Source organism: Gigantopelta aegis, chromosome 14 (genome assembly GCF_016097555.1).
Source record: "Gigantopelta aegis isolate Gae_Host chromosome 14, Gae_host_genome, whole genome shotgun sequence".
Lineage (NCBI taxonomy): Eukaryota > Metazoa > Mollusca > Gastropoda > Neomphalida > Peltospiridae > Gigantopelta > Gigantopelta aegis.
In genome coordinates this window covers 24,787,392-24,808,852 of record NC_054712.1, presented here as the reverse complement: position 1 = coordinate 24,808,852, position 21,461 = coordinate 24,787,392, and the positions used below count along the sequence as shown (strand labels likewise).

The 21,461-nt window shown below is 38.7% G+C and overlaps 1 protein-coding gene across 1 annotated transcript; it reads left to right on the top strand.

Moving 5' to 3' along the window:
• The first annotated feature begins 7,830 nt into the window (after positions 1-7,830).
• Positions 7,831-8,829, top strand: LOC121389153 (uncharacterized protein K02A2.6-like). The gene has a single exon (XM_041520762.1). The coding sequence runs from the start codon at positions 7,831-7,833 to the stop codon at positions 8,827-8,829; it is 999 nt and encodes a 332-aa protein (XP_041376696.1).
• Positions 8,830-21,461: the final 12,632 nt, after the last annotated feature.

Sequence of the window (21,461 nt, the reverse complement as noted above, 5' to 3'; positions counted from 1 at the left end):
GTCTTCTATTGCACCGGTTAATATTTTAACATCTCGTGCAAATGCCATTTGTGCATGTTTGGTCTGCTCGTGGTGCCGGGTGTCAGTGTCCTTTCTCTTTTCAGTGGAGGCTTTAAACTCTCCAATCACACATGCCATCTCGGGACCAGACACCATCCAGCGTCGCAGAGCTGCAGCATCGTCTGTCAGTCCCATAGCAACACCGTTACCTTTCACAGAGGCATTGTTCTGCTCGTGAGCCTGATCAATGGCAATAGCACAGAAGTTGTGTGTCGCCTTCTTCACAAGCAAACTTTCCTTTTGGAAACTGGCTGTGGACAGCAGGATGAGTACCTTTCAGTGTAATCATGTCACGCAAGTGGACTTGTATCCATCAGGCATAGCGGATGTGTCCCAAGCCGAAGAACCAAGACACAATGTTGCTGGCTGTGATTTGGTGAGCTTTTCGGGTGCGTTTCACATGGGCGGCTTTCAGAAGGGAATCTGCTGTCCCAGGAGTAGTAACTCCAGTTTGTACAAGTGCTCCTGTCCATCCAATCCCCTCCAGGAGATCTCCAAGTGTCTTGAGTGCCACCATCTTGATGTGAAGCCCACCAAACATCACAATAAAGTGATCTTTGCCATGAGTCTCTGGCCAGTTCCACTGGATTTCGTTTACCACTTTGTACAGAGGTTAATCCACAGTGATACTTGACCAGGATTCAGAATATCCACTGCCTGCTTCACCACATCCATGGAATGGCGAATCATGGCGACAGATTTGGCCTGGTCGTAGAAGTAGAGAAGTGAGCACGACACTGCTCTCTGGTATTGCATTTGGTGGTTGAAGGTTAGCGTGGTGTGCATCCCACGAGACAGTTTCATCCCCTTGGAGGGTCTCAGTGGCCAGCTAATATGTTGATGGTTTTACTATTATTTAGTTCCCTGAATGCTAGATATGTGCAGTAAGGTAGTTGCTAGCATGTTGTAAATAGCACCACTACATTCCTCATCTTTACAAATGTAAGATTAGCCACCAGAATGAAGATCCTAGGTGGTCTAGAACCTGAGCTACTGACAAAATAACAATCGTTGGCAGCCATTTTGTAAAATGGCCACCATTATGGCCATAGGTCTCACTACAAAGGTAACTTCCGGGTGAGAGTTCATTGATCATGGTCCACTATAGTTCCTAATTGTGACACATGCTATGGTTCACATATTCACTTCTAGGAAATGGTGAAGAATTAAAACAATATGTATGTTTAATGGTAAGCCTTCTGGCTGTATTTTACCCATGTTATTTTGTAATATTGTACATCGACCTTTTGGTACATGGGTGTACAGCGCAAGAGTCAGCTGGAGTGAATCGGTTAATGAACCACCTGTTCGGACCGGTACTACAGCCAAATGCGGTCATATACTTATTTACTCCCTAAATGAGTATAAAGGCCCTCAGCCTATTGGAAAAATAGCACTGTATTATACAGTGTTTTCAAAGGATACAATGTAGATAGGAAAAATAGCATTGTAATATGCCATATGTTTTCAAAGGATACAGTGTAACCTGCTGGTTGTATCACCTCCGAAAATGCAGGTAGCAGAATTCCAAAATTGACGGTGAATAAATAGACTTCAATCAGACAAGTAATCACTTGGTGTCCATTTGGAGGATAACTCCATGCGTTTCTTCTAGAGCTTACATATCGACGAGATAGACTCTCGTCGGGCCGGACATCCATTTCGGTTAGCATCTCACTAAAAAATGAGTTTACAGTTCAATCAATGACACAAAATACAACTGATCTAAGTTCCCCTCTAATAATGACCGTAGGGCAAGTACCCCTCTAATGATTACCAGTGTAAGTACCCCTCTCATGATTACCTTATGTTAAGTTCCCCTCTATTGATTACCATATGATGAGTACCATTGGTCAAAATTATTTAGCGGCCTGCGAAATGCAAAAATATACATATTTGTATCTCTTGGGTTGGAATTTCGGGATTTCCCTGTCTTCAACAGCCACTCATGATAGATTCTCTTTTTCTTACACACCTGTGTAGGAGATCACCATTGTGTATCAAAATCGTATACAACGTGTTGGAGATCGTTTCTGAGAGGTCATGACCCAGTTTAGTGTTATTGTAAGGAGATGTAAAGTGACGTCATTGGAATACTGATGTCATTCAAATTCAAAATTAGCTGTATTATTACAATGTTTCGCCACATTAAAATGCTCGCTTTTCATCAATTTCATTTTCCGAGTGGTTGGCAAATGTTTTAGAGTGCTCTATTTTTTTTTAAGGAAAATGAATCTGTTAGTACAGTAGTGATTTGGTTATGACGTGGTATACATGCTTAAAGCCAAGTATCCATACGCCATGACCCAGTTAGGTTACTTCTGTAACAACATAATTTAGATCATTATTGTTTCGATGTAGGATATGTAAGAAATAGAATACTACATTCGTGTCCGTTTGATACCATTTATCTTACATCTCGTTGGATACGTTTTCAAACAACTCGTAAGATAAATGGTATCAAACAGAAACTCATGTATTATTCACTGGGAGTATTATGGCATTGGTAATATATATGACGTCATATCAATGCGAGTTGTTTAGTTTTAGATCATATTTTGTTATTAAAACCTTCATTATAAAAGCTACCTTTGTAGTATTAAATTATATTTAGTTTATTTATGATAAAACTGTGAAATAAAGAAGTTACTTTTTACAATCTAATTAAAATTAGCTCCACTATTACATGTGGATCTAACAGCAGCCAGTTGTAGCTCATGTCCACCAATCAAAACCTTACTTGCAGAATCATGCCAGTGATTTGAAAATAATTTGAAAATATTCCGAATTATCCTGAGGGTATACGATATGTTTCTTGTGAATTACGAATGCCTTATTTAGACCAGTAGAACTAATTTTAATCAGATTGCTAACAACACTGCGTAGTTTCCAATGTCTAGGTAACATTTCATCTGTAAATAATAATTTAAATATTGACCAATCACACTTCTCCTTTTATAACGTTATTTGGGAGCATACAAATTCTAAAAATATCGGGCGAGTCTATTTTAGTGGCCGCAGTACAGCGAACCATATCAATACGAACGGGATGGGTTATCAGTCTTCAATTTTACATTAAAAATTATTTATTTATTTATTAAAAACCCCCAACTAAATCAGTCTTCAGTTTTACATTACAAATTATTTATTTTATAAAATAAAACATGTTTTAAGGCATTCGTAATTTACACGAAACATGTCATATACCCTCAGGATAATTCAGAATGTTTTCAAATTATTTTTAAATCGCTGGCATGATTCTGCAAGTAAGGTTTTGATTGGTGGACATGAGCTACAACTGGCTGCTGTTAGATCCACATGTAATAGTGGAGCTAATTTTAATTAGATTGTTACTTTTTCAAACATCTTTGTTCGTGTAAAATTATGGTTTATTTATCGAATGGATGGGAGAAAAAGACTCCATCATATGCAGTCATGTGGGATATAAAAAGTACACCTTCGACCCGGGTCGAAATTTCCACCACTTCTGATGTACTTTTTCTATCCCACATGACCATATATGATGGAATCTATTAAAGCTGCAGTCCCTGGAATATTTTTATTATTTAAGCATTTAGAATGGATAATTCAGTTCTATTTGGTACATAAAAGGTCCACCACATCGCTATAGTTTTGCATTGCTCACTTATCTACATTATCTAGGTCAACTACCAACGCAATGGCCAGCTTTGTTTTTCTTCATTTAGTGGGACACCAGTAAAAATGGCACTTTAGGTGATTTGCACAGGCGCTGAGCTTCTCACGTGATTTTGAACAAATTTAACTGTCTTGACTGAGGGGTCGTCTCATATCTCCAAAACATATTTATATTCATAGAGGTATGATACACCTTTCCATGGGCTGGTGGGGGATTTGCCTTGAAATTTTGACAGTGGCCAGGGGTTGGCATATGCATTATATGTAAGGGGGTGTTAATAATTACGTAACGCTCTAGGGGTAGAGGAAGAGGGCGTTGTGTTCGATTTACGTAACATTTTGAACACTATATGTTATTTTTATTCATTACTTAGACCTACAAAGGTGTTTTTTGGAAATGCGCGGTCAGTTTAGGATCGATCCCCATCAGCGAGTATATAAAAGGCCATGGTATGTGATATCCTGTCTGTGGGATGGTACATATAAACGATCCCTTGCTAAAAAAAAAAAAACACGTAGTGGGTGTGCAGATATTTCAGTGGGGTTGGGGTTATAGACTGTGTTGAGCGAAGTTTATATGGGGCCATGCTCCCCCAGAAAATATTTCACTTTTTCTTAAGCTTGGGCAGGTAAGAGTTTCGACCTCCAATACCCCCCCCCCCCCCCCCCCACACATACACACACGCACCCGATTCCTCTCTAAGATTATATGCTAAAATTACCAAATGTTTGACATCCAATAGCAGATGATTATTAAATCAATATGCTCTAACATTGATGTCGTTAAACAAAAAAAACCTAACTTTACCCTTTCCAAACGAAAGAATATTTATTTGAATTTGTCGATTTTAACTCACGTAAAATTAAGAAGTGAAAACGTTCATTGTCTACTTTAGTATATTTTATTTTTAAAAATATATACATGATCAATGTGTTACTAGTATACAAACTAAACTTTGAAAGTTCTACTAACACTTTATAAAATATTAATTCTGAAAGGGGTAGGTACCATTGTCGATAATACGTTGTCAAGATCACACCGGTTGTAACGAAAGACTCTAGTACCGTATCCTCAACCGAACGTTCTTCGTACAGCGCAAGATTTCTCTTTTAATTTTTTGAAACGAACCCTACAATTTGAAATCGGCAAACAGGCTGTTGTTTGTGCTTTGCCGAGCTATAGCTGCACAGGCAACGAATCAAGCGTATACTTTTGACAATCTCCGTTCATAGCGAACACACACGAGTTTTTAAAACTGCATTTGAGCTTTTATTTCATATTTGTACATGATGTTATAATATGGTAACCAGAGATTGTAACTTTAAAACTGCATTTGAGCTTGTATTTCATATTTGTACATGATGTTATAATATGGTAACCAGAGACTGTAACTTTAATATATATATATATATATAAACCATCGCTGCCGCTACTGGATCAAGAAAAGTGGGAGAGCACATTGTGACATTCAGTATCAGACATGGACCTTTAAGAGACTGTAGTCTAGGCATGACGTCATAACCTTTGCACACGTCATTATGTATAACGCCATGTGGCTTGTACATGTTACATAAAGGGGTCCTTGACACGCCATCTTGTTTCTTGCTGTTTGTAATAGTTCATGGTGTCAGAAGAAACGAAAAATGGAGCGCCTAAACCCTCCGTCTCCACTAGGACTTAATGGAAATATGTCAGATAACTGGCGAAGATTTACGCAACAGTTCGATATTCATTTGGTGGCTAGCGGGACAGCTGAAAAAGAAAAAAAGTCAAGGCCATGACTCTGCTGCATGTTTTGGGTACGGATGCACTGGACATCTACAATACTTTTGAATGGGATGAAGATGAAGATAAAAACAAGTTAAGTAAGATTATTGAAAAATTTGAAAGTTATTGTAACCCAAGAAAGAATTTGACGTATGAAAGACATTTGTTCTTCACAAGAAATCAGAAAACAAGTAATAATATTGATGGATACGTCACAGACTTGCGAAACAAAGCACGAACATGTGAGTTCGGACCACTTCATGATTCGTTAATCAAGGATCGTATTGTGTGTGGAATCACAAATGATCAAGTGCGAGGTAGGTTGTTACGGGAATATGACCTGACCTTGGAAAAATGTGTAACAATCTGTAGAGCAGCAGAAACAAGTAAAATGCAAATGAAAGATCTTACTGGGGAAAGTGAAGTGCACTCGTTCAGAAAGAAAACATTGAAACATGTTGATTTCAAAGAAAAAAACTATAAATCTGAATTCAGATGTACCAGATGTTCCAAACACATGAAAAAGGAAAATGTTATGCATATGGAAGAAAATGTAGAAAATGTGGAAAGTCAAATCACTTTGAAATTGCTTGTAGAAGCAGGTCTAGGAATCAAAATAAAAACATGCATTCACACTCTGAAATTGTTAGTGAAAATGAATCTGATTCAGAAGATGGATTTTGCATTGATGCATTGTTAAAAAATCAAACAAGGAATGAGGATTGGAAAATTGAAGTTGAAATAAATGAAGACTTGGTGCAACTCAAACTTGACACAGGTGCACAGTGCAATGTGATTTCAAAAGACTTGTACAAATCCTTGGGAGGAAGACGACTACACAAGTCACATGTGAAATTAATTTCATACTCTGGACATAAGTTACAACCAATGGGGAAAACTATCCTATCGGTTGGATACAAATCACAGTTCTACACTCTTGAATTTCAAGTTGTTGATGCCGATGTTGTTCCAATATTGGGGTTACAAGCTTGTACTGAACTCAATTTGATCACAAAAAAATTCACCGTGTTTGATGATGTTCAAAATCAGGAAAACAGTGATGTTCCAAATTACAAAGAAATTGTGAATGGATCAAAAGAATTGTTTCATGGACTTGGTAAAATTAAAGGAGTGAAACACCATATTGTGATTAACCAAGATGCCAAACCAGTTGTACACCCTCCAAGAAAAATTCCATTTACACTTAAAGAAAAAGTGCTTGCTGAATTGGATAGAATGGAAAGAGCAGAAGTCATTGTGAAGGTTGAAACTCCAACAAAATGGATGAGTCCAATTGTGGTTGTGGAAAAACCAAATAGAAGTGTTCGCATTTGTTTAGACCCCTGTGATTTAAATAAACTTATACAAAGAGAGCATTATCCACTGAAGACTGTTGAGGAAATAGCTGCTACATTGAAAGAAGCTACTAAATTCAGTAAGTTGGACACCTCATCAGGTTTTTATCAGTTAGAGCTCACAGAAGACAGAACGTGGCTCACAACATTCAATACTCCATTTGGGGGGTATAAATTTCTAAGACTTCCTTTTGGAATCAGTTCTGCATCAGAAGTATTTCAGAGAACTCTCACTCAGATATTTGAAAACATAGATGGATGTGAAGTAATAACTGATGATATTCTCATTTGGGGAAAAAATAAGCAAGAACATGATGCAAGCTCGGAAAAGTACTAGAGAGATGCAGGGAAAAGAATTTGACATTAAACAAAGAAAAATGCAAGTTTGGACTTACAGAAATAGAATATGTTGGACATATGTTTGGTTCAGATGGATTGAAACCAAGTAAAGCAAAAGTTCAAGCTATTCTTGATATTCCGACACCGGAAAACAAGAAGGATCTGCAACGATTCATGGGTATGATCAATTACCTGGGAAAGTTTATTCCTAATATGTCGTCAATCAACAAACCATTCAGACAGCTGTTAGAAAAAGATGTTGCTTGGGAGTGGGGCGAAGCTCAAAAATCGTGTTTTGATGAACTGAAAAGTGTCATAACATCAACACCAGTACTTGGTTACTATGATGTTTCAAAACCAGTCAAATTAACATGGATTAGATGCATGCATTCTGCAAGATGAACATCCAGTGTGTTATGCCTCACGCGCTCTCAACAAAGCAGAACAGAACTATGCACAGATCGAAAAGGAAATGATTGCTATTGTGTATGGAGCAACAAAATTTCATCAATATATCTATGGAAAAAGAGTACTTGTGGAAACAGATCACAAACCACTAGAAAGTCTGTTTAAGAAACCATTATACTCAGCACCACCACGTATTCAACGCTTCAAAAGCTGAAGAATATAGTTCTTCGTGGATGGCCTGAGATGTCAAGTGAAATTGACATTCAAATCAAACCATATTGGAATATTATAGAACAGATCACTTACATTGACGAACTCTTGTTGAAAGGTGATTGTATAATAGTTCCAGAATGTATGAGAAAAGAAATGCAAATTCACAGAAGTCACTTGGGAATTGAAAAGTGTCTCCGAAGAGCCCGAGAAATTTTATACTGGCCAAGTATGAATTCTCAGATCCGTGATATTGTTTCACAATGTGGAATTTGTTGTCACTATAGAAACAAACAACAAAAAGAATCACTACATTCACATGAGATCCCAGAAAGACCCTGGCAAGTGGTTACATCGGATTTGTTCGAATTGGATCGTGAAAATTACGTTGTGATTGTGGATTACTATTCAAAGTTTTTCGAAGTTTCAAAACTGAAAGATACAAAGAGTAACACTGTCATTGAAGTTTTGAAAGAAAACTTTGCTCGACATGGCATACCAGAAATAGTAAAATCTGACAATGGACCTCAGTATTCAAATTATGAATTCAAAGAGTTTGCAAAGATTTATGGATTTGTTCATATCACATCATTGCCAAGATATCCACAGAGCAATGGAATGGCAGAGCGTACTGTTCAAACAGTAAAAAAGATTTTCAAAAAAGCTAAAGAAACTGGAAGAGATCCATATCTGGCATTGCTAGATTTCAGGAATACACCTATTGAAAATTTCGGTACACCAACTCAGTTGTTGATGGGTCGTCGTACACGGACTACTCTACCCACTAGACCATCTCTTCTCAAACCAGGATTCAGTCACAGACTTGTGCGTAATTCATTGATGAGAAAACGGGAAAAACAAAAACTATGGTACAAGACAGCGAAACCTTTAAAGAAACTGAAACCAGGAGATGTTGTTCGAATGCGAGATGAGCAGAAAACATGGTCACCAGCTGTTGTTGTGAAAAACTCTCATGAACCACGTTCATATGTTGTACAAAAGAACAATACACTATACAGAAGAAATCGGTGATATTATTAAAACTAATGAAGAGAAACCTCATGAACCACAGTTAGACTTAGAACTGTCACTCTTCAAATCGTGATGTCCGTCAACCAGATATTACTAATAAGTTGTCAGATGGACATACCAGACATCAGCTTAATGAAACCAATGGACAGTTTGCTAAAACCAGTGTGAAACCTGCATCTAACATTTCGCAAGTATTCAGTCGTGTTAGTGGTAGACAGATTCGGAAACCAGTAAGGTTTATGGATTAACTTTGGACGTGTTCATTCTGATAGTGGACATGACAATTTCTCTGTGAAGAAATTTGTTGTTTCTTTTTTAATTATAAAACATAAATCGTAAAGATTCAGTTTTTAAATTATATTTTATACATGAGTCTGAAGGACATTCATAACAGGATATGTGACTCATATTGATTTGAACTTTAATGTTTAATTGAAAAGTATAAAGCTAAATTTGGTCAAGGCTAAATGTTTTTGAAATGTATCAGATCGGACTGTGCAGTTTTTATTCATAGTCTTTATCTAATCTCGAGGAAGGAGATGTGACATTCAGTATCAGACATGGACCTTTAAGAGACTGTAGTCTAGGCATGAGTCATAACCTTTGCACACTATCATTATGTATACTACTCAAAAGAATTTAAGGGTCAAAAATTTATAACCAAATAAGTTTCAGAGTGTATTAGATTGATGATGTAAACTACACCAAAAATTTAATTTATTGTTCCATATTTACAAAAAAACGTCACTGTATACAAGAAAGTCACATGACATGCTGTCAAAGTTGAAGGTTGTCAAACATGGATTTGACACATTAGAACATTCGTTTAATAGTGTGTGAATCCACCCCTGGCGCGAATACACTCGACACATCGTTGCCTCATGCTGTTGATCAGACGTCTGAAGAACTCTTGGGGAATGGCCTGCCACTCTGCCATAAGAAGTTGACCCAGATCATGAAGGTTGGCCGGAGGGGCATGGTTATCCCGAACTCTCCTGCCTAATTCGTCCCAGGTTTTCTCTATTGGGGCCAAGTCAGGCGAATATGCTGGCCAATCCATCCTGGCGATACCTTGTTGTCTGAGAAAGTCCGTTACCACCCTGGCGCGGTGGGGTCTGGCATTGTCATCCTGCAGAACTTCCCCCCGCCAATCTGCTGAAGGCCTGGGAGAACCAACGGCCAGATAATCTCATTCAGATAGCGGATTCCATTCAGATTGCCATCCACCACATAGAGGGGGGTCCTGTGGTGGATAGAGATGCCGCCCCACACCATGATGCTGCCACCACCGAACCGGTGACGTTGTCTAATGTTAACTTAAGCGAAGCGCTACCCAGGACGTCTGTAGACACGAACCCGACCGTCGTTGAACTGGAGACTAAACCTGGACTCATCAGTGAACATCACTCGACCCCACTGAACACGTTGCCACCGCAGATGAAGTATGCACCAGTGACGTCTGGCCGTTCTGTCACGTGGTAGGAGTGGTGGTCGAACAGCCTGGCAACAGCAGCGTAGATTATTGGCTCTCAGACGATTGCGTATGGTTTGATCAGACACTCGAGTTCCAGTCGCAGTCCGCAGATTGTCACGTAATCGGCATGCAGTGGTTGTGCGTTGACGTAGAGCCATATTGGTGATGTAGCGGTCCTCTCTATTTGTAGTGCTTCGGGGTCTTCCCGAACGTGGACGATTTCGAACAGAATTCGTTGCTTGGTACCGTTGCCACAGTCGGCCAACGACACTCTGACTGACACCAAGTCTCAGAGCAACATTTCTTTGCGTATTGCCATCCTGTATCCAAGCAATAGCCCTTCCTCGATCTTCGATACTCAGTTGACGTCGTACCATTGTCGAATTTGGAGTGTGCACCGTACACGAACGCAAGCTCCAATTATACGGAAATTCAGCATTGGGAACATGGAATACACGTGCAAAGCGTGCAAATGAAGAGCTTTGTGAAAAAGCAAGTTATGGGCACTTAGCAGACCTTTCGCTTTCGCCCTAATTTACGTGCAAATGTAAGCGTGTTTTCGCCATTAGAACTAGTCGAAAGTGTCAATGACAGTGGATTTTAATTCATTTATGGGTTGCTTAGACCCACTTTCGTCAAAATGGAACAATACCATGCGTGACATTATGGTCTAGCTAATATAACTGACATTCAGAAAATAATGTCGAAAATATTGTCTGACCCTTAAATTCTTTTGAGTAGTATATAAAGCCATGTGGCTCCTACATGTTACATAAAGGGGTTCTTGACACGCCATCTTGTTTCTTGCTGTTTGTAATAGTTCACACATGACAACGTGTCAAATTATATGCATATCTAACTTTCCATAATTACCTATTTAAAAGTATGAGTATGCAAGAAAAATTTATATATATTATGCAAAACCAAAATCCAGCCTGTGCTGGTGCGGTATGCAAATTTGTTCACGATTATGGAAGGACTTTCCTTTGGCACTGTCACTAACCCTAACCCTAACTCTATTTATGAACAGTATTTATAATGTTCTTTATACGTGACAGTGCCAAAGGAAAGTCCTGCCACGATTATACATGTACTGCCCATAATTAGTCCTTATTTATTGTCCGAACCAAATTGTTAACAACTACAAAAAATTACTCTCCTACCTTTAATTGCCGTTAGATTTCCTCCAAAGTTTGTCCTGACACAAATCGCAAAAAAACCCACTACAAATATACAGATTTCACACACGAGACTGCAACGATGTCGCCGATATTGTCTTTGCTGAGATTGCATAGGGAAAAATACATGCAGTTTTCTGCCGTCGGCGTCTGCCATGTTGTTTGTTATGGAACACTCTTCAAGAGGGGTGAAAGCCTCCAAAGTATGTGACACAATTAATATGAAATCGATGATGTCTAGTGGTATCATTAAACTAATAATAATAATAATAACAAAAAAATAATAATAATATGATGTCATCACGTTTGCTTTTTATATCATAACATGTTATGACGTTGTTAGATTAAGTCCTATCCCTTCACCCCTCTTGAAGAATATTCCATAAAAAGTCAAAATGGCAGCTGATACAAAATTACATGCTTTTTTCCCTATGCGCTCTCAGCGAAGTCGATATAGATGACATGGTTAGCATCTGGTATGTGGAATCTGTGTCATTGTAATGGTTTTTTCAAGATTTGTGTCTGGACAAACTTTGGAGGAAATCTAACGGCAATTAAAGGTAGGAGAGTAATTTTTTGTAGTTGTTAACAATTTGGTTCGGACAATAGTGATTTTGTTTGTTTCTTGTTTATACATATGTTTTGCATCCAGTTCCGTATGTGGAATGTTTATATGCAATAAAGTTTTTATCTTTTTTTATCTTTTATCTTTTTACAGGCCTGGAGAAAATCATCAAATTCGTTCAAAAACAATAGAGAAATTCGGGGAAAACTTTTCACCATGTATTTTCATTTTACTATCCAAAATAGGCCTATTAGTTGTAACCCATTCGTTTGTAATACTATATAGCTGTTTGTCAGTAATGCTGATATGACACCCCCTTCCCTCCCGGCTTCCTACGCCAGTGCTAATCTAGTAACAGTAATTTAAAACTATACGTACCAAAACTTAACTTTTAAGAATATCGATCCTTTATGGCTTTAATATCAAACGATTGTGACGTCATTAGTTTGTTCTATGGGTATCTATGTTGCGTTCGGGTGTGCTCGTAATTACCGTTTCGACATTTTCCGACTTGTATTGAAAACAGTGCCCGAAACATTCCTGAGCTCGTGATACCGACTTGTCAACTTGGAAGAATTTGTTGGCGGTTTTGTTTTTTTGCTGTAACCTAGCGACCTTCACCTTTTGAATTGAGAAGAAAAATAGACGACGAATTGTTTCTCTGAATTCCATTGCGATGATAAAAAAAAATATATAGCATATACACCTCCTAAAGTGATAGACTCGTTAACTAGCAGAAATTAGAGGACCAAGTACCCTCAACAAAAGAAGCAATTATAACTTTTAAAATTATATACAAAAGGTGGTGGTGGTGGTGTGTGTGTGTGTGTGTGTGAGACCGCTTATGACAGGTGACCGATGATTACAAGTTGCTACATTATGTGACATATACAGTCTTTAAAATGTGTGTGGTGGTTTCTGTTTACCATCTGTACTGCTAAATGAATGGATGTGTGGTCCGTAGTTGACTATAAATAAACTTTCGACATGTCACCTCCTTCAGAAATAATGTGTAACTGGAATGTATTGATTTAACCGTTCTGTTTTGTTTAATTTTCCATTTAATTAATTAAAATCTGATTAAAATTAGCTCTACTGGTCTACCAGTAGATCTAACAGCATTTCGTGGACTGCCATGTCCAGGTGACATTTCGTCTGTAAATAATAATTTAAATGTTGACCAATCACACTTCGCCTTTTATAACGTTATTTGGGAGCATATAAATTCTAAAATTATCGGGCGAGACTATTTACGCGGCCACCGTACCGCGAACCATACCAATACGTAACAGGTTAGGCAACTTCTCAACTGCAGTACACACACAGGTGTTTTTTTAAAGAACTAAATCAATCTTCAATTTTCATTACAAATCATTTATTTTATGAAATAAAACATGTTTTAATTCATTGGCAAGATCGGTCTGGTGAGATACAAGTTTGTTTTTGTTTAACAACACTACTGGAGAACATTGATTAATAATTAATCATCAGCTATGAGGCTTCGAGGTGATATTTTAGCATTATTTAAACTATATTCTAACAGAATCTACAGGACAAAATAGTAAAAGTAAAAATTCAGTAGGACTTACACGTTTTATAATCTTCTGTCACAGGATATGCGGTCTGTATCTCATGGCAACAATCCGTCTTTTTTACAATATCTTGTCACATGGAAAACTGTTTTCTTCTTCCGTGGTATTCAGGCACAGAAAAACATGAAGAAGGCATTATTTACAGAACTTTTACAAATGTTATTGATGCAAAGTCGTTTACTTCTTTGTTTTTGATAGTGTCACGTGGGACCCTGTTGTCGCATAACACCACCTATTGAGGAGTTGGCGCACCTCGAACGCTCATTGGATGTCAAACATGTGGTAATTCTGATACGTAATCATCAGAGGAAACCCGCGACCTTTTGTTGTAATACAGCAAGGGATCTTTTATATATGCACTTTCAAACAGACAGGAAAGCACATACCATGACCTTTAACCAGTTGTGGTGCACTGATTAGGTGAGATACAAAGCTACTGCAAAGTTTTTAAAGATCTTGAACTCTCTAAGGGAGCGGTATCTAGATGTCGATAGAGTGCTCACCTGAGGTTATTTGGTTACAGGAACGAATCTCCTCATTGGATCGTTTTGTAAATGTTTTTCCCGTTCCAACCAGTATCCCCTGACCAGAGCTGGTCTATCCTAGTAGCACGTGCTACGGGACCCGCGCTTCAGAGGGACCCGCGGTGAGGTGTAAATTTATTTTCCCAGGAAATTTTTCCTCCCCCCTCCCACCGGATGGGTTTGCAAAATATATATCCTAAGAAGGAGACCCCGCTGTTATTTGTGCTACAGGCCCCACGGATCCTTAAACCAGCTCTGCCCATGACTGGCATATCAAAAGCCTATCAAAGTGCATATGAAAGATCCCTTGCTGTTACTGGAAAAATTATCTCGAGCTATTGATTTATCATGTCGAACAGTTTGGTGGATCTATTCAACTGGTTGGGGTTTTTCTCGTTCCAACCAGTGCACCACAACTGGTCAAAGACCGTGGTATTTGTTTTCCTGTCTGTGAGAAAGTGCATTTAAAAGATCTCTTGCTACTAATGGAAAAATATAGCTTATTATCTTGAGCTCTCAACTTATTATCTCAAGCTATCAATATATTATGTCAAGCGCTCAACATATTAACTCTCGTCAACATGTATGTCTTTTTCTTTTGTAATCCTCTTTTTGTCTGTGCATTACTACTGCAGAAGTTGAGAGTTCAAGATAATAAATCGAGCACTCGAAATAATCACTAAGGATAATAAGTTGAGCACTCAAGATAATAAGTCAAACACTTGAGATAACAAATCAAGCACTCAATAATAAGTCAAAAGTTTAGCACTTAGGATAATCAGTCAAACACTTGAGATAATATAAGTCGAGCACTCAAATAATAAGTCGAGCGCTTGAGATAATAACCAGTGGAGCTAATTTTGATTAGATTGATTAATTAAAATCTGATTAAAATTAGCTCTACTGGTCTACAACACGTAACAGTAATTAACCAGTGGAGCTAATTTTAATTAGATTGAATTAATTAATTCCTACTTCATGCAGTGTATTGTCATAGTAAGTGATCTACAAATGTCAAGCTTAGCCTACCCAGAGGCAATTAGATGCATGCCAGTCATACTTTCTTAATTGAATCGCAGTACAGATGTTGGGACTGAATGGGTACTGGTATTCCTGAAGGTGTGAAGATCCGTTAGTTGCAGCAAATTGTCTTTGTTGTTAAAATATTCATTTTATACGATGGTAAACATTTACTGTGGCCGCTTAATACAAGTATTTAATGCAGGTGACCGCTAGGACAGGTTTGACAGTACACACACACACACACACACACACACACACACACATACACACAGGTGGTCAGTTTTCTCCATAGAAAGGAGACCGGGGATCAGTATTCTACGGGGGTCAAAATGCCACGTTACACCGAATCTCCCACTGTATGAAGTTTATTTTTCATCAGTCACCGATAGCGTGAAGCGTATAGGTTGGACTATACCAATTCAAATCCCATAGGCGACCATGTTAACGTTTGTGTTTAAAAACACTATATGCAATATATCAACCAAACTGTGACCCATAAATATCAGTACTACAACCCCTACCTCAAAGTATTAACTGCAGAAAATGGTACCTTTCATGGCTCATTTTCGGTATAACCAGATGTTTCTGCAACACCCCTAGTTTCGTACAAAATTTTAGTACTTTTTTTTACAGGTACCCCATACATGTTCCAAGCACAAGGCTACTTGACACGGTGGTACTACATCAAATAAAATTGCATACATTTTTAGCCCAGATGAAACTAATTTTTTTTACAACCAACACACTCACATTTATAACCAATCACAGGACTTGTGGTGTTAACTTCTGTATCAAAAGTTCGGTACACCTCGAACTTCGACCCAGCCGGAAATTAATTGGTATAGTGCAACCTAAACACATACATATAATTCTAGCTATTGCTGGCCGTGCTGAACATGCCTCGGAAGGAAGGAAATGGTTTATTCAACGACGCACTCAACACATTTCATTTACGGTTATATGGCGTCGGACATATGGTTAAGGACCACACAGATATTGACAGAGGAAACCAGCTGTCGCCACTTCATGGGCTACTCTTTTCGATTAGCAGCAAGGGATCTTTTATACGCACTATCCCACAGACAGGATAACACATACCACGGTCTTTGATATACCAGTCATGGTGCACTGGCTGGAACGAAAAATAACCTAATGGGCCCACGAACGTGTCTTAGGTGCACGTATAAACTCCTGCTTGTTTCTTGACCTGATAATATTTTAGACTTGTAACTAGGAACCTAAAACAAAATGTTAATTAATATACTGGTGGCTTTAGGTAGGGGCCCGCAATACGATTTTTTTAAATACATAGTTCCTTTCTTATTTTCGCTTAAAGGCATCTCCATGGCTGATTTCAAATTGCTGCAGGATTGACTCGGATTCGATTTTTTTACTGAAATATGAAACCCATATTTAAAGCCATTGACTAAATGTTATTTTATCTACATTGTATCCTTGCAGCAGAGTTAACAATTTATCTGGCTTAACTGGAGTAACGACTTGGTCTGCCAGAGAAACCTCTTGGACTGGCATAGAAACGTCCTGGTCGGACTGATTGGGAAAGGAAATAGACCAAATTGTGGTCGAAAACAAAAATTGTGCATTGATGGAACATTCGGAGCATGTACAAATCGCGTTGGCACAGAGATAGAATGTGTGACACGCATGAGAAACCCGGCACCCTGCGAAAAAATGACCTGCATGATTTCCCAGCAATAACCCTTGTGGCGGGATTCGAGTGAGGGCTTCCCGACTGCACTGGGTGCATCCGACCATAATTCCCACTCTAGTATGATTCTACCTGTTGCCACTTCAAGGATGCATTGTTTGCTTTCAACCGTTTAAAAGACTGATCATACAAACACCAGTCCCCATATCTCAAGGCCAGCTTTCTAGCTGTAACCATTTATTTAAGGATATTTTCAGCCTCCCCAGGGTTTCTCTGGCAGTATACCGCAATAAAAATGTAAAAATTGGTTGTACACTGCTCAATTGTTAAATGTTTTACCCGTTTATTCGGTACCCATTGGATGGATGGGGAGCCGTCCCCACTTTCAGCAACTGACATGTGATTGATGCAAATGTATAATGTGTGCCCGAAATTGTGGCCATATCAACATATTGGTCGGCACACATTTTTTCTCTCTCACCTTTTCACATACTTGGTCTACCAGTGGCACTGTTGTAGACCTAAAGTCTGAAGGTTGGGACTGCTCCCCTAAGCCGGACGGTCATGTCAGCGACAATGCTGGAACCACACACGTATTAATGATACTGTGTGTGTGTGTGTGTGTGTGTGTGTGTGTGTGTGTGTGTGTGTTTCTATGTACATGTGTCTATACATACCGTACTTAGACTGTCTGAACCTTTTATTATTAACTTTGTATTGTATTTAATATATTATGGCAGCATTATTCAAACATGGTGCAGTGCATGCTGTCTAAACCATATACATGTAAATGGATATTTTAAATATCTCTATATCAAACACAAGTCTTGCAAAAATAAAAAGTGAATTTACGTACTATTCCCAGGCAAGTGTGCATTACATATACAATTCAGTTATTTTTAGGGTTTTTTGTATATTTTAGAATTGCATTTCTATGTACATTGTGCTTAACTTATGTTTTGGTGTACGTGTATATATTTGACATCTACATGGAATATTTTCATCAGACATATCTAACTATCATTTCCAATAATTTTATCGGACCCAAATACAATGTATGATGTATGTGAAGTTAACAATTCCCACCAGAAAGGAACAAAAAGATCAAAGACAGTCTCCAAGAAAAGACCAGAAATCAAATCAATGATCTAAAATTTAGGAATGGCGCAAATAACTGATGTTATCAGGAAACTCGTAAAAAAAAAGATGGTATCACCAATGAAATGATCCAACATCTGGGGCAAATAGCCAAGGAAAAGTTGTTGCAACTCTACAACCAATGCATAGACTTAAATAATTCTTACTGGTCAACAATATTTCAATCCTGGTAGAGGAGGTTATATACATGTAGGCCTAAAGACTAACAGTTCAGTGGTTAGGGAGGAGACCGACGCTTCTTCTCCTCACGTCAAACTGGATCACAAGTGTACATAAATAGTTTCTGTTTCGTTTTTCTAAACCGTTCTTTCAACAGAGACGTCAGGCGTTGTCGTCAGACGAAGTCGTTTGGCGAGAAAAGTCTTTGGTTCGTGATTCTACGAAGTCGTTCGTTTGACGACACATAACCTACCTTAATTTGGAATATACTGTTAACTTTGAGATTTCTTTCTGCGGACTAAATTTTTAAACAACAAGTTATAAATACTATATCTCGCCTCTTTGGTGATTGAACATTTCTTTCGGGTTATCATTTGATTTCTTCTTTCTACTTATAAATAAACTATCTTATTTGTTCACATGACGTATTTTTAATTTTAGATTTGTAATAAGTCTTCGCTGTTTTCTTGATGGGATCTTAAATTAACTTTTACCGGGTTAACAACGCCTTAGATCCGAAGTGTATATCTATTGTACTGAGGCCAACTTAATTTCATGAACACACGCTACTAGTATTATTCAGTGTTGTTGGAAAAGGGAATGCCCGTTACAATATATTGGTATATAAAATATACAAAGTACAATACGACATACATAATCACGCATAGAATGTCTAAAATAGAGATAAAAGGCATATATCTGAGCAAACAATTAGAAGAATGACACGGATCTATAGAAACGCACACATTCAACTCAATAAAACCATAATAGATAAAATGCACAATGCATAATAGCACATATTCAAAATAAAATGGTAAAATAAGTAAATAATAAGTACGGCGCTTAAAAGGGGTATAGTGGGTCTGAATAGAGACAATCACTCAATATCTAGCTAGTGTAATATTGACGTAACGTAGATCACTTGATGAAAAATAACGTGTAATACGTCTCGACGTCTGCTGACTTTTGCGTTGTGCATTCTTTACAGTTGGTTTGTAACAAATAAAATATTAAACTATAGCTTGCCTGTCATTATGAAACTCGTGAACAGTGTTGGTATCTGACTCGCTTTCACTCTTCAGATACCAAAACTGTTCACTCATTTCATTAAAAAAATATATGGTACGTATGACAATTATGCAAGCTCATTTAATATTCTATATGAAATTTCTTAGGTTTGAACCGGGATCACTGTTTGAGCCAATTTCCTAGACAAATTTGTATTACGTGTTAGTAGTAGTAGTAGAGGCCCCTGTTGAGCTCATGGCCTACTTTCCGTGACCTTGATCTACTTCCCTTGACCATGACCGTGACCTAGTTAGACGGCAGTTGACCTACTTAGGCTGGTGCAGACCTGTTGTGACCCTTACCTACTTTGGGGACAACGCCAGAGACGGGGTAGGGCCAGGAGACAAGTAGCCAGTGGGCTAGGGCGGGCGTTGTTCCTCTTAATAGGTCAGGGCGGACACACCCCTACCCAAGTCTGTCAAGTAGCAAACAAACAAAAAATTGGGACTGATTTTTTGTTCTCAAACTAAACGAAAATACCCCAATCTTGATAACAACGTTTATTCATATTTTCAATACAGTCAAACAGCTATAAACGTTTCCAAACGAATCACTACACGTTTTTACATGGATTACAATTAATATTGTGAGTAGTGTAATTTAGGCCAACTCATTTTGCCCTAACATTTCATTCGCTTATTGCTCCACCAATGGGGGTGGGAGGAGGGGTGTTAGTTGTTGAATTTCTTCTTCTTCTTTTTTTCTTGCAACCCTATACTCTTCAAAAAAGTAGGGGAACCTGAAATATTAATGTTAATATCAATTATTAGACCGAACATACGTTTTGACCACAGACATCCTAGTAAAGAAAGAAAGAAAGAAATGTTTTATTTAACGACGCATTCAACACATTTTATTTACGGTTATATGGCGTCAGACATATGGTTAAGGACCACACAGATTTTGAGAGGAAACCCGCTGTCGCCACTACATGGGCTACTCTTTTTCCGATTTGCAGCAAGGGATCTTTTATTTGCGCTTCCCACAGGCAGGATAGCACAAACCATGGCCTTTGTTGAACCAGTTATGGATCACTGGTCGGTGCAAGTGGTTTACACCTACCCACTGAGCCTTGCAGAGCACTCACTCAGGGTTTGGAGTCGGTATTTGGATTAAAAATTTCATGCCTCGACTGGGATCCGAACCCAGTACCTACCAGCCTGTAGACCGATAGCCTAACCACGACGCCGCCTAGGCCGGTCCTAGTAAAGAACGTTCAGGGGCCGAATTCACTAAACTCTCGCAACTTCGCGATATCGCAGTGCAATGCTAAAAGACTTGCAAAGAGGATGCTTTGTTATCTAGCAGAGCCTAAGAGAGCTTTGTGAATTAGGCCCCAGGTCTGTTTATCAACACACCGAAACACATTCCATAGTTTTCACGTGCATCATGCAGTTGTCCAGTGCGCGGGGCATGGGCGTCATTTGCAAGGAAAAAGTAGGGGGGGGGGGGGACAATTGGGTTCTAACAATATTTCGTGCGGCTAATCGCGAGCGCCCGAGGCGTGAAACGACTCTACTGGGGTCTGGGGGCATGCCCCCCCCCCCCCCCCCCGAAAATTTAGAAAAATGAAGGTCATTGTGGCTGTCTGAGAACATTATTTAGAGTAAAGTGGGGGGGACATCAGATATTCTGCCCCCCCCACTGCTAAAAGTGGGGGGGGGGCATGTCCCCCCTGTCCCCCACCAAATGACGCCCATGGCGCGGGGTGTCATTTTCGATTTTGACAATTTCCAGTAAGGTCGATTAATCACTGTGGAACATTATTTCTGTCAATCTTTTTCATTCTGTTGATCATACAGTTGTTATTGTTTTGTTTTTAGTCATTTTTATTGTTTGAATTTGTGATGCGGCGTATGCAACGCGATGAGCGTCTACGGGCTATTTGGCATGCTGCAAACGGTCAGAAGTCCGCGTGAAGTGGCCAACATTTTCAATGTTTCGAAGTCAGTGATTAGCAGACTATGGAACAGGTACCAGCAAACCCAAAATGTTGACGATCGACCCCGTTCAGGTCATCCCAGGGCAACGATAGGAGTACAGGAGCGATCCATCCGTAACAAGGCTCTAAGAAATCTAGCCCGAGTACTCTGACTGTAAGAGAGCTAGACGGACATTTCATGAGAGCGTATTTATGTCCAAATGTCCGTCTAGCTCTCTTACAGTCAGAGTACTCGGGCTATAAAAAAATCGAGCTCAAACGGCAAATCAAATTGTTGCAA